Below are 13868 nucleotides of genomic sequence, written 5' to 3'. Positions count from 1 at the left end.
CGGTGACTTCCTTGTCTTTTAATTGAAACTAAAGACTGAACACTAGAGCTCCAATGTACTCTAGTTTTAATTAAAAACAGTAGTGGTACTTTTTCCACACAATAATGAACAGTAAACGTGTTCACATAAACGTGACTACAAATATTTACTGTCACAGAATTTGATGTATATACTGATTTGATATAATCCTGGGTTTGGCATTGAGTTATTATGTCTATGTGGTACACACTCAGCTGCTTAAAAAAAAATAAAGGGAACACTAAAATAATACATCCTACCTATCAATTAAGGTTTGCTCCAGTTGAAAATCTTTATTAATCACACAGTGGAATGTGTTGACAACAAAATAACAAAATTGATCAATGTAAAATTAAATTATTATCCCATGGAGATCTGGATTTTGAATCCTACTCAAAATAAAAGTGGAAACACAGAATACAGGTTGATCCAACTTCAGTGGAAATTCCTAAGGACAAGTCAAAATGAGGCTCAGTAGTGTGTGTGGCTACCCTCGTGCCTGTATGACTTCCTACAAGGCCAGGGCATGCTCCTGATGAAACGGCCACTTGTCTCCTGAGGGGTCCCCCCCTGTACCTGGATTAAAGCTTCAGCTCCTGGACAGTCTGTGGTTCAACGTGGTGTTGGTGTATGGAACGAGACATGAGGTCCCAGATGTGCTCAATTTCCAATCCTCCATAATGTTATTATTATTAATATTGTTATTGTTATTATTACTCAACATCATTAATAATATTTGATATTGTTATTGTTGACATTATTATTTTTCTTATTATAAAAACGGAAGTTTGCAATGTTTTTTCATGCATACACGCACGCACGCACGCATGCACAAACACACATACACAGACACACGCAAAACCACGAATGATGTTGTTGTTTTTTGTATTGTTTTTTTGTTGTTGTAGTTGTTGTTCTTTTTGTCGTTCACACCTTGTTTGTCCTCTATTGTCACTGTAATGTCATATTGCACGAGAGAGAAAAAAATATATATACATATATGTATATATATATATATATATATATATATATATATACACGCACGTATATATATATATATATATATATAGTTAAGATAAATAAATAAATAAAAATACAAAAGATGTGCTCAATTTGATTCAGGTCTGGGGAACAGGCAGGCCAGTCCATAGCATCAATGCCTTCATCATGCAGACACACTTCAGCCACATGAGGCCTGGTATTGTCATGCATCAGAAGGAACTCAGGGTCCACTGCACCAGCATATGGTCACACAATGGGTCTGAGGATCTCACCCGGTACCCAACCAGTCAAAGCACCTCTGGCTAGCACAAGGAGAGCTGTGCGGCCTTCCAAAGAAATGCCTCCCCAAGCCATTACTGACCCACAGCCAAACCAGTCATGCTGGATGATGTTGCAGACAGCTAGCGTTCTCCACGGCGTCTCCAGACTCTGTCACGTTGGTCACATGTGCTCAGTGTAAACCTGCTCTCATCAATGAAGAGCACAGGGCGCCAATGGCGAATTTGCCAATCTTGAGTTCTCTGGCAAATTCCAATCGCGCTGCACGGTGTTTGGCTGTAAGCATAGTCCCCACTTGTGGACCTTGAGCCCCTCATACCCCCCTCATGGAGTCTGTTCCTGACCGTTTGAGTAGAAACATGCATATTAGTGTCCGACTGAGGCTCATTTTGCAGGGCTCTGGCAGTGCTCCTCCTGTACCTCCTTGCACAAAGGTGGTAGCGACCCTGCTACTGGGTTGTTGCCCTCCTACGGCTCCCTCCACGTCTCCATGTGTACTGGCTTGTCTCCTGATATCTCCTCCATGCTGTGGGCACTGTGCTGGGAGACACAGCAAACCTTCTTGCCACTGCTCGCACTGCCTCATAGTACCCCCAGGGGTGGGACACTGACAAAATGCAAATGTGAGCAAAACATCAGCCAGAAATGATGAGAGCAGAGAAATGGTCTGTCGACACCGCCTGCAGAACCACCCCTTTACAGGGGTTGTCTTGGTAATTGCCGCACACACTACACACTATGTGTGTGTGTACTCCACTTGATAGTTCGGAATTTATGAAGTGTTGTAGATAAGTTTGTCTGTTACGTGCAGCCCGACCACTCCTTCCCTGTTCGCTCCTCCCCAGTCCCAGTGAGCACCAGCGTGCAATTGGTGCTCAGGAGGGGACTATAAAAGGAGCGAGAGCAGGGCGGGCTCTCTCTCTCTTGCGCGCCCACTCAGGAGCGCATCTCAGCACTTGGTCGGGCACACGCCGCGACCATCGGAGGCGTCCAGGTCGCACGCATTTTGCATTGTTAATTTAATCTTTTTCCCTCTTCTCCCCACCGACAGGTGATCTCACACTTGAGTTAATAGGACCCATGTGTTCTTTTTTGTGTTAGTTTGGGTTGTGGCTGACCGGTAGTCCTATTTTCGGATTTGGTTTAACTTTGTTGCAGGTTTTGGAGAGCCTTCAGGTTAAACTGAATAGCCAGGACTCGGACGGGGTCCTACGGCCCTGTGTGGGCTGGCCTTGTCCGTTTTCCCTCTTTTGTTTCGTTTGGCCGGCGCCCACAGCCCTTTTTGGTTTTTCTGAGTTGACACTTTTCACCTGTCCACCTGGGGGTTGGGGTTTTTGTTCAAATACAAATAAAATACTTTGCGTTACCAAATTGCGGTCTGGTTCTGTCTCCTTTTATGCTACGGGTCCCCCGAGCCATTTCTTGTTTTGGGGCCCGTAACGTTGTCAAAATGAATGCTTTTCATCTTTTGCCCACTAGATGGCAATATAATATCTTTGCGTCATCCACAACGTTGGTCTAACAGGAAGTTATATCGACCAATCATATGCGAGGTTTAGTAACGTCACCATGCAAGCACCATAGATATATACAGAAGGCTAGATGTCTTATCCGCGCTGCTGGCCAATGGAATCGAACGTCCGCACTGGCGGCCATCTTGCCACAGTCACCTCGCTCCGCCTCTCTCACTCATAACTATGTATTCTTATTGTGCATGTTATTTTAAATAGCCCTAAATTGCTCTATTTTCACCCGAATTTCGAGCGGTTTGGTTTGTTATAAAGGTTATAAGCATAGTTATGATACTGCATACTTATTAATGATTTATAACCATAGGCTTTCATGTGAAAAGAGCAAAAACACGCACACACCCATATTTAATAAAAACGTATATGCTAAACGCTAAACTAAACAAACCAGCACTAAATCGTAACATTAATCAAACAGCTCCAACAATATCTTACAGATGAAATGTGATCCTACGAGCGACTATTGCTGCACCCATACGCGGCACAGAAGTTCGGCATTTTTTCAGTCACCGATTTCCTGTAGAAATCATAATGCATGATGCTGTAACAAAGCAATCCAATTTTAAATCATTTGCGAATTAAGTTCAATTATATTGAAAAGAAAAGCTATTCTGTCTCGCCATATGTCAAATTGCTTGTTTTATTTACACCTACCAATCCTAATCCATTTTATCACAACAACAAAAAAGACGGACTGTAATCTCAGTTTGTCACCGTTAGACTCTGAATCAAACAGGTGGGGGATGAGATATCAGCAGCTCTTGTTCATTGATCACCGTGTCTCTGCTGCATGAACTGATGAGACTGCGTTCACGCAGCAGCAATGGATGTAGGCTAAGTTGCATTAGTTTGGTTTGCAACGTTATAGGAAACGCACCTCAGCGAATAACTACAACCGACACCAGAAATATTGTATGTGAACAAAATACTAGTTTGTCCTGAAATAGCTGTTGGCTTAACTTAACTTAAGAAATGAAAATCTTAGTGGTCTCAGTTGTATTAACTTGTGCAGATAGGCTGCTTTAGCACCATTATGCTTTTTTTCTAATAGAAAGCTCCACTCTCAACATGTTCAACCATCCAGAATTATTGCTACGTTATGAACGTTTGTAAGAAAGCGAACCGTGTGCAAATCCGTCAAGTTTTCAGCGAGATCAGAGTGTTAATGCTTGTTCAGATCACTCACGTTCCATCACATTCAATACATCAGACAGTGACTGCCTGACTGTGGAAAAATGGCGGCCAGTGCGGACGTTCGATTCTGCGCCGTGAGACATCTAGCCTGTATATATCTATGGCAAGCACGGTGAATAACAGCTGTTCTTTGAATGAGCCAATTGCTGAGCAGTGGGAAAAGGAAAAGAAGGGGAGGCATTACTTTACTATTCAGAATTGGGCAGAGTTACTTGGGGTCAGGGAGGAGGCATACAGTGACTATAACAAGGCTAATGTTGCCACCTTTCACTCAGAAAAATAAAGGAGGCCTCCCGCAGTGCTTGGGGCCATGACCATCACAGGCCAGTGGCTTGCCAGTAGTGGTAAATCATAACTTAAAATAGGGTTTCAAAAAAAGTGTATGGTCAATAAGGTGTAGGATGGATGTTTTTCTTTTTGTTTTGTTTTGTTTTGTTTTTTTTTACAAATGAACAATAATAATAAAAAAAATCTGAAAAGAACAAGCAATCCCGATTTATAGCCTATTCTATGCAAGCTAATCAGCCAGCACAAAGTTGTTGTGAATGGGCTGCGCAATGGTATTGCCTGCAGCTTTGTAGATTACGGTTTTGAATGCCAATTCTATGCAAATGGAGGTGAGTTTGCATCGAAAATAAATTTATGTTAAAGACAACTCAGAAATACGGGACAAACCCCATCCCGTATCGATTCAAAACACAATTTCATTGTTAAATACGGAACAAAAGGCTGACTGTGGCACTGTGGGCTGGGCCTGGGGCCAGTTCAAGATTGGAAAGCATCAAGACGGACTCTGTGGAGCTGGAGCATGAAACCACAACCTGGGAGGCATGTCCTCATGGAGTGCAGCCAGTACACAGAAGAGCAAAAGATGATGTATAAAGAAGTGGCAGATCAGACAACAAGTGATGTCACATTAAAGAGCCTCCTGAATCCCACCGAAAATCAACCAAGGGCTGTGAAAGCAGTCCTACAGTCCATCGCCGCTGGAGGATTAATCTCGTAAAGATTGAACTACGTGCAGTGTAGATCTGACCTGTGGGAGGCAGCAATGTGCCGCAAGGAATCTAGTCTGCCGGAAATGCCAGGAAGAGGAAGAAGGAGAAGAGCCAATCGCTGGAGTGCATTCGTCCATTTAGACCTGTGTGGCATCTTTCGTCACGAGATTTGAACTCTCTGCCGACACTGGAAAGCGATCGATTTGGTGAAACGCTCAAATCCACAACTTCACCAGAAGAAGAAAAAAACAACAACAACAGAACAACACCCACATTTTTGTTTGTTTTGGAGATTTAAAAGTGACAAAGGCAGTTTGATTCATTCTGATAGCGGAGCCGTCGGAGGTAAACTTTACCTTGTATTTGCAGTTTCAAGCTGTCCGAGCTAATGCTAACTTCTACTTGCTGCTTCCTGCTTGCTTGGTCATTTTAAAGCGCAGTCACTGTATGTCGACAGATGTTAACTACACCAAATCGTAACTGTGTTAACGTCAATTCAGTATTCCTGTTGTTCCTTTAATTTCGATTTTCCTAAAGAAAATAACGGCCAGTATTGCCAAAGCTAACGCCACGACCTCGTCCGTGTTTCTTAGGTTAACGAGTGAAACTAAAGGTGATGTTGACTTGTCGACTATGTGTGAGTTTCGGACGACTTTACGTGCAATGGGTGTAAATACCCCCCCCCCCCCCCCAGAGAGAGAGAGAGAGAGAGAGAGAGAGAGAGAGAGAGAGAGAGAGAGAGAGAGAGAGAGAGAGAGAGAGAGAGAGAGAGAGAGAGAGAGAGAGAGAGAGAGAGAGAGAGAGAGAGAGAGAGAGAGAGAGAGAGAGAGAGATGCAGAATGGCATCCATCAGCTTGAAGAGCCACAGTAGTGTTTCAGGATGATGATGAGGAGGAGGAGGAGGATATGGCCAAACAACCACTGAGGCTCATTATGTCCTTGGCATTGCTGCATTGCAACAGGTCGAGAATAGAGCTGTATCCAAATGGCCCATTTTGGGTTGGAGAATGACATCCACAGCACCCTGAAGCTGGATGTACCCATCTCAAATGGCCCCATGGCGCGATGGCAGAGGAAGACCAGCTCTTCGAGCTCCTCCACCCTGAGTGGTTTGTCCCCCGGGAAATGTGGGAACGCTTCCATTAGTTCGTCCAAAACGCCTGGTAAAACCCCAGGTAACTTGTTCATCTCTGGCCTTGCACAACCACACTGGCAGTTTTTTGACCATCGTTTAAGGCCGCGTGTCTGTATTGCAGGCAAAAGCAAAAAGTACACCCCTTCCAGGATTGGAGGCGACCGCTACATCCCCGTGAGAAACAGCAAGCAGATGGAGGTGGCAAGCTTTTTGATCTCAAAGGGGAATGATCCTGCCGAGACAGCACTCACAGTGAGTTATTATCATACAGCTCCCGCATTCCTGTTTGCACATTACCCAAATGAAAGACCATAACCAGTGTGTGTGTTACAGGATAACCAGAAAACTATGTCCACGATGCTGAACGGGTTCAACATTGAAGATGCAAAGATCTTGCACATTGGAGGGAGGCCTCTGAATGCACCAGAGGGTGAGTGGACCTGTGAGGTCTCAGTGATTGATGTTAATGTCACATAGGAATTGTGTAGATGTTTGAACACATTTTAAATATGTGTACTTTTGTGTTTTGAAGGTTATCAAAGCAACTTGAAAGTCCTCTACAGTGGCCAAACAATGACACCTGGCTCTGTCACAAAGAACAGATACATATCTTCAACTCCTGAGAGGGTCCTGGATGCGCCTGAGCTTTGTAATGATTTTTGTGAGTGCACACTGAACCCACCAAACTCCAGAGGACGAGTATTTGCACTGTTGTGACGAACACCTGTCTTAATGCTGACTTGTATGCATCATAACTGACTGTTTTTGTAAGCGTCAATTCTTGTTGTTCCACCCAGATCTGAATCTGCTTGACTGGAGCAGTCAGAATCTGCTTGCTGTGGCCCTACACAACAGTGTTTATCTGTGGGATGCCACTCGAGGAGACATCACCCTCCTCATGACTTTAGAACGTGAGGAAGACCATGTCTGCTCGCTGTCCTGGACCAAAGAAGGGAGCTACTTGGCTGTTGGCACCAGTGACTCCAACGTTCAGGTTGGTAGTGTTTGGGACACTTTGTCTCACTGGAGAATCAGGAGGTCAAGGGACTGTTTGATAAATGTAAATGTATTTGCTCTTGTCTCATCAGCTGTGGGATGTAGAAAATCAGAAGTGTCTACGTAGCATGAGGGGCCATTCAGCCAGAGTCTGCAGCTTGAGCTGGAACGATTACGTTCTCTCAAGGTAAAGCTGCTTCCTCCTTCATGACTTGTACAACAGTGTGAATGGGTTAGTTTGACCAAATGTTTGGTGTTTCTCCCCATTGCAGTGGCTCCAGATTGGGGAACATTCATCACCATGACGTGCGGGTTGCAGAGCATCACATCGCCACGCTCAGCGGCCACACACAGGAGGTGTGTGGTCTGCGCTGGTCACCGGATGGAAGATACCTCGCCAGCGGAGGCAATGACAACCTGGTGTGCGTTTGGCCGCGTGTGCAGGAGGGCGGCCTGGGCAACAACAGCCAGTCGATCCGCAGCTGGAGTGAACATCAAGGCGCTGTCAAGGTTGAGAGACTTGGTTTTAAGAAGTACTTTATTTAAATCTCTTGTCTTCTATATGTTTTGGGAAGTCAAATCAATGTTCTGTCTGAAAATCCCCCTGCAGGCTCTGGCTTGGTGTTCATGGCAGCCAAACATCCTCGCTTCTGGAGGCGGCACTAGCGATCGCCACATCCGCATCTGGAACGTCAACAGTGGCTCCTGCATCAGCTCCATAGACACTCAGTCCCAGGTAGCCACACACTTCTCCTACATTTGACTGAATTATTAATTGCTAAAGCATTTAGTAATTGACTTCAGTGTTGAGATTAGTGAGGCTTTTGAAATATCAGCGCTGATGCTTGTCTGGCCTCAGTTCTCTTCAGAAAGATGTTAAGACAGTGGTTAGTAGGGGCCGGCTTTGATTCTACGCCACTGGTGTCTTGAATGATTGAACTTTGCTTTTCAGATCTCAGCATTGGCCTTTGCACCAAACTACAAGGAGTTGGTCTCTGCACATGGATTTGCTCACAACAGTGTAGTCATTTGGAAGTACCCCTCCCTTTCCAAAGTGATCGAACTGAAAGGTAAGATCTCAGCAAAGTCCCATAAATCTGAAAACAAGGAAACAATCCCATGAACTTGTACTATACCTTTATCTTAAAATGTTTTTATATTTATCTTTTTCAAAGGCCACCAAGACAGGGTTCTCAATATGGCTATGAGCCCAGATAACTCCACCATGGCAACAATTGCCGCAGATGAAACCATTCGCATGTGGAAGAGTTTTGAAGTGAACCCGGCAAAGAAGGCCAAAGAGAGAATGATGAAACCAACCAGTGGAGGCCTTCATCAGTCAATCCGTTAAATATAATTCTCTTCACTTTTCCTCTAAAATGAAAACCTGTTTTATGTAATTGGTTTTATGTATTGTCAATAAAGTTTTCCAATGTATTTTAGCTGTATATGGCCATGAGGCCTCAGACCCACCAGGGTAAATTGTGTTGAATAGGTTTTATTGTGTTGAAATGTAATTGACCTTTTTTTTACTAAATTGACTTTATGTTTCAAGTGTTATTTCATTCGTGTTGTGCATTTGATTAAATTCAGTTCATATGTGACTTGATGGTCTCTTCCTTGTCTTTATCACTAGTAGTATATTAACAGCAGCTAAACAAAAATATGTCAATTCCCTTTGCAGTATTTGGTTGGTTCTGCCAGCAGTAAAGCTGTGGCTTTTATGGTAAAGGTTGCAATTATATAGTGCTTTTCAGCATGTCAATGGTTGCCCAAAGCACTTTAAAAGGCTTCTAATTTACTCTGTACAAACTCTTACACCAATGGGTGGCTGTAAAGCAGAAAATATTTTGGCCCAAGGGCAGTTACGTGGACAGTTGGAGCCAGGATTCAAACCGCCCAACTGTCATTGGACAACCCGCTCTCCCAATTTACCCACAGCTGAGCTCAGGTGATCACCAACTTTTATGGATTTGAACCCCTTATCCCTCAACCTCTAAACTGAAAAATATACTATATTTCAGAGGAATGTGTACTGGAGCTCCAATGTACTTGGCTATGATGTCAAAACACTAATGGTTCTATGTTTTCTAACAAAAACAAACGGCAGATCTAACAGTCATTATTGAATCTACATGCAACACACATTTTTTGTTGTTCATTTAGGTCAAACCTGTCAAAAGAAAGGGACAAGCAATGTTGTAATATTTTATTTTTTTTGAGTTTAGGGTGATTTCCGCTTGCACATTCATGTTAATGTATGTTTCTGTGGTAATTCGCTGATCTAATTTTTAAACAAAAGCTGGCAACACAATATGACTACAGCATCCAGACTCTTCTGCTATTCGTTTGTGTGCAAATCCACAACAGTAAACACTGGCAGGTTGGATTCTCTACTGCATCTTACAGTGAAGGGCAGACATGCCATGTAATGTAATGGCCATGTAATTATAAACAAATGGAAATCACTTTCATGACAGGTGGAGAATTTTCACATGTCACTGTGGGAAACTTAGAAAGTCAAGGTTGTCACTACCTAAATTGCAAAAAATGCAAAACAAATCAACTCTGTAATATACAGTATAACATTTCCTTTCCACAATTCCTAAAATAATAATCAAAAAAAAAAATTGGAGATGCAGTTTGTTGTGCACAACATAGCTGCTTTCCAAATGACACAGACCTTTCTATAAAATTAGTTTTATTTCAAATGATAAATAAAAAGCAGAAAAAACTAAATATCTGACATTTAAGAAGTCTGCATTTATGAAACAATGCAGAAGTCATTTCTTGTGCATGCCTCCAGTGGATGAGGTGTGATGATGCTGAGCTACAAAGCCAAGCCAGTTAAACGGTTGGTAGTGCAGGTCAAGCTTGTGTGACTGAGGCCCAAGTTAGAAACAATATTATTAATAATAATAATAATAATAAAAAAAAAATACTATATGAGTGAGAAAAATGAGCACCAAACGTGTCCATGCAAAGTTCATCACAGTTCATAGAATATTTTTTTTCCACCCCGCAACTGCTAACAAATACAGTGTGACAAAAAGAGACACTCATATCCCGACAAATGTGCATAAGATAAGTTAGTTTAAATTGAAACTGCCATTTATGAGATGCATGCTGGAACCTTGGCTGTTCCAACGGGCTTATCGATTTATGTGTGTTGCCTACTAAGCCTTCATCTAGTGTCAGTCAAAAAGTTAGATCTCTTTTACTTTGCCGACGAGGGCCTTGCCGTTGATGTGGTGGTTGGCGTGCCCGTTTTCCAGGTGTTTCCCATTGGCCACCACAGAGATGGCTTCGCTGGTTGAACCGTTCACCTTCGGCTTCTCGGAGGCAGGTAACCTCTTGCCCTTGATGTAGGCCTGTATCCAGAAGTTGGAGAAGAGCAGGAAGAAGAAGACACCGTACATCCAAACGAGGTGGATCCAAAAGGGAACCTGGTAGTCACACTTTTCCATGAAGTAGTACTGGCTGATGTGAATGGAGACCAGGACAAACTGTGTCTGTAAAATGACAGGAGAGGATTACTGAATACCTGCATTGATGTTGGCTTTAAAAAAAAAAAAGACAGTGTAACCATGAATGACCAGCTGTTGTTGTTTTAATAGACGTACTAGCTGGATGGCAGTCATGTACTTCTTCCACCACAGATATTTCTGGAACTGAGGTCCCGCAGCAGACAGGAAGTAGTAGAAATACATGATGACATGGACCCCTGAGTTAACCATGGCGTGGAAAGACCCCATTCCTCCAGCTAGAAAAATGAGTTAAAACACATTGTTTAAACTGGATGTGCAATCACATACACATCTTTTTTGAGTGTGATTACTCAACATTCTTTACATGTGTGTTTATGATTACAATGTGTACTGGCAAATGTGGATATTTATGAAAGAATGAAAATATGTGTTGGTGTATCTTTTTATCTAACATGTATCTGTGATGGTTAAAAAACGGTTTGGTTGCGTCCATTCTTTATGAATGCAAAATGCCACAATATTAGCTCTTAGACTGACAAATTCTTCCTGTGTACAAAGCAGGAAGGCTATTGACCAAATGACAAGGAGTCTGACGCTGACTGCTGAACAGCCGCTGCCCACCTGGGCTCAAGGTGACGCCCCACCACCATGTCCATGGCATGAATGAGTGATGGAACACGTGAAGAAACGTGATCTGGTTTTGCTTTTTCCTCAGCACAAAAAATACCTAAGGTTGAAAAAAGACAGATCAGCCATAAGAGACATGTTCTCAAATAAAAAGGACAGAGAAAATAAATGCATTAAGGAGTGGAGAACGACTTTACCGTGTCAAGGAGTTCAATGTATTTTGAAAAATAAAACATCCATGCCACTCGAACCATCTGAGAGAAAGAAAAGACAAGTTCAAATAACTTTGATCTCAAGCCTGTTGAAACTTTTCTTTGAGACATAGAGGTCAACCACGAGAAAGATAAAATGAGAATGTTTAGGCTCTGGAAGAATAAAGCGGCTTACCCGGAGAGCCTGTGGACTGCTTGAGGTATCTATGAGATCACATCTCCACGTGAAGGTGGTGGCCCATCCAGACATCATAAACTGGTCGTGAAAAACACATAGGTGGCCGTCAAGTACATGTCATTGCAAAGACTAAGGGGATTGTAAAGTGGAAAACTGAGTATCTTTGGATTGCAAAAAGTCAGCATGTTCACTGTATGCAGAAAAACATCTTATTTGACCCTGAGTTTCTCTCCCACAGATCTTTCACCACAGCCCAAACTGTGTTTGGTGGATACCTGTCCAACAAAAACAAAGAAAAACAAATCCCATGCAAGCGCACACACACGCAACCTGCCATTCGTTTTATCTACCTCATATACTATGTAGGCGTTCAGTAAAACCATGCTCAGGTTGTAAACAATCATGGCCGTCTTTAGGTGGAGGGGCTTGCGGTTCGCCATCAGGCGTGGCCCGACGTACACGGAGGAGAAAACATAGGCCAGCAGAATAGAGGTCATCTGCACGGGGCTTTGCATCAGCGGGTAGTCTCTGATTCGCGCATCTGGTGGGGGAAAACACACACAGCTATTTTGAAATGACTGCATGTGTTAAGTTGAGCACACACTTTGGTGATGGAGATACGTACCAGTCCTTGACTGCAGATAACTGTGGAACTTTAAGAGGTTTGAGACAGCGTCTTGCAGCATGGTGGCTGCTTAGGTCTGGTCCTATAAAAACCCTGATGTGTCTATAAAAAAAGACAGATGGATATACAGAGAGCAGCTGAGTCAAAGACCTGAGGTGAGAGCTGGGTTGGTTGTCAGGTGAGCCATAAAAAGACCCGTGTTTCTGGTTGCCTGCCTGCCTGCCAGCCACAGACTAAACACACAAAGCACAGCTGCACAAGCTTATCAACAACTCTAAGTGCCCTTGTGTAAACTAGTAAAAAGAGGCAGAAATCTGCACGCTTTTACTGTCCAAACCATTTTGTAACAAGCAAAAAAACAAATAAATAACCAACTAAATAAATTCAGTGGGTTTAAGGTTTTAGGTGATTGGCATCTCACAAGCAAACAGTGTTTCTTGGTGTTTTTTTTTTAAAGACTGAATTGTTTTTCATCAAGCTGAAACATCTAATTGTAGTTGTCGCTTAGATGACAATGAAGCGCTCCCTAGCTGACTAACAGAGCAAGTCAAACAGGTGAGGCAAAGAACTTGGCCCTTCATGGTCAGCCATGCCAGCCGAGGCTAGAAACCTCCTGGGTACAGGGAGAAAAGCTACAAAAAAACATAAGGCAACATGGCTCATTTTATAATTCACGCATTTGTTGCCCAAAGCCGCAAGGAATCGTGAGACATTGTTGGATACTCACCTGCTGGGGACAAGTCCTCAGCACTTGCTTGTGTTTGTGAGAGAAGCAGTTGTTCAGAGGTTTCTAGTGAGAGTTCGAGTTTAGCAGCAGCTCAGCGGCATGTCCTCTCCTGTCCTGGCCCTGAAGAATCTTTGTGTTTTCAGTTTGTGCAGTCATATAATCCAGTGAGAGATGAAGCTGTGAGGGAGGGAGCAGGACCAGAGATGAGGGGGGGAAAGGCAAAAGGCTTGCTGAGTTGACTGTGAGACAGAAAAACCTTTCCACTCAATTTAAACCACAAGGCTACTGACTGAGCTAGTTTCAGAACCACACCCTGTTTCAGGGCTTGGCTCCACCTTCCACCCCAGCTAAGCCTGATTCTGATTGGTCTGTCTCATGAATGAAAGTGGTGGGAATGGTGACAGAAAGTCACAGGTTGTGGAAAGCTCAGAGTGATAGAAACCTATTTTTCTTCATTTAAGACAAAAAAGGCAAAAACTTTGAGGATTTTTTAAATATATATTTTGCCAAATCACCAATGTTTCACATTTAAAAAGTCATGATATGTACCAGTGCTAAGATAAGGACATATACTGGTGTTGATAGTATTAGAAAACAAGGATTTAGTTATTTCGATTCATTGGAGAAAATCCTGATTAGGGATAAAGGTGAAATTCTTAACAGCCTGAATGCCCATCCCTTCCTTTGGTGGCGCACACAGGCCCTGATTCCAGTCCAGCCCTTGCAGAGCAATGACGAATCCTCCTGCGCCTCTGGTTTTACCTGTTTCCTGAGCACCCACGACGTTGGGCGTGACATCTGGATTAACCCCCTAAAGGTACGCTGTCACACGTACGTTGGGCTGGAATGAGTGGAATGAA

The 13868-nt window shown here is 43.1% G+C and overlaps 2 protein-coding genes across 2 annotated transcripts; one reads left to right on the top strand and one right to left on the bottom strand.

The window, feature by feature from the left end:
* The first annotated feature begins 5209 nt into the window (after positions 1-5209).
* Positions 5210-8755, top strand: LOC142885176 (cell division cycle protein 20 homolog). The gene is made up of 11 exons (XM_076021378.1): positions 5210-5365; positions 5983-6195; positions 6277-6407; positions 6489-6585; positions 6688-6816; positions 6953-7149; positions 7244-7338; positions 7424-7661; positions 7762-7887; positions 8104-8221; positions 8327-8755. Exons 2-11 carry the CDS (start codon positions 6006-6008, stop codon positions 8500-8502), a joined length of 1497 nt encoding a protein of 498 aa, XP_075877493.1. The 5' UTR covers positions 5210-5365; positions 5983-6005; the 3' UTR covers positions 8503-8755.
* A 591-nt stretch (positions 8756-9346) lies between these two features.
* Positions 9347-13294, bottom strand: elovl1a (ELOVL fatty acid elongase 1a). Its single transcript, XM_076021377.1, has 8 exons — positions 13009-13294; positions 12282-12383; positions 12007-12197; positions 11654-11734; positions 11464-11520; positions 11261-11366; positions 10775-10914; positions 9347-10663 (listed from the first exon to the last, which is right to left on the bottom strand). The coding sequence occupies exons 2-8, from the start codon at positions 12340-12342 to the stop codon at positions 10358-10360; spliced, it is 942 nt and encodes a 313-aa protein (XP_075877492.1). The 5' UTR covers positions 12343-12383; positions 13009-13294; the 3' UTR covers positions 9347-10357.
* Positions 13295-13868: the final 574 nt, after the last annotated feature.

Source organism: Nelusetta ayraudi, unplaced genomic scaffold, assembly GCF_046127955.1.
Source record: "Nelusetta ayraudi isolate G7.1 ecotype Tasmania unplaced genomic scaffold, CSIRO-AGI_Nayr_v1 ptg000011l, whole genome shotgun sequence".
Classification (NCBI taxonomy): Eukaryota; Metazoa; Chordata; class Actinopteri; order Tetraodontiformes; family Monacanthidae; genus Nelusetta; species Nelusetta ayraudi.
Note: the sequence above shows the minus strand (reverse complement) of the source record. Positions and strands in the feature narration are given on the sequence as shown.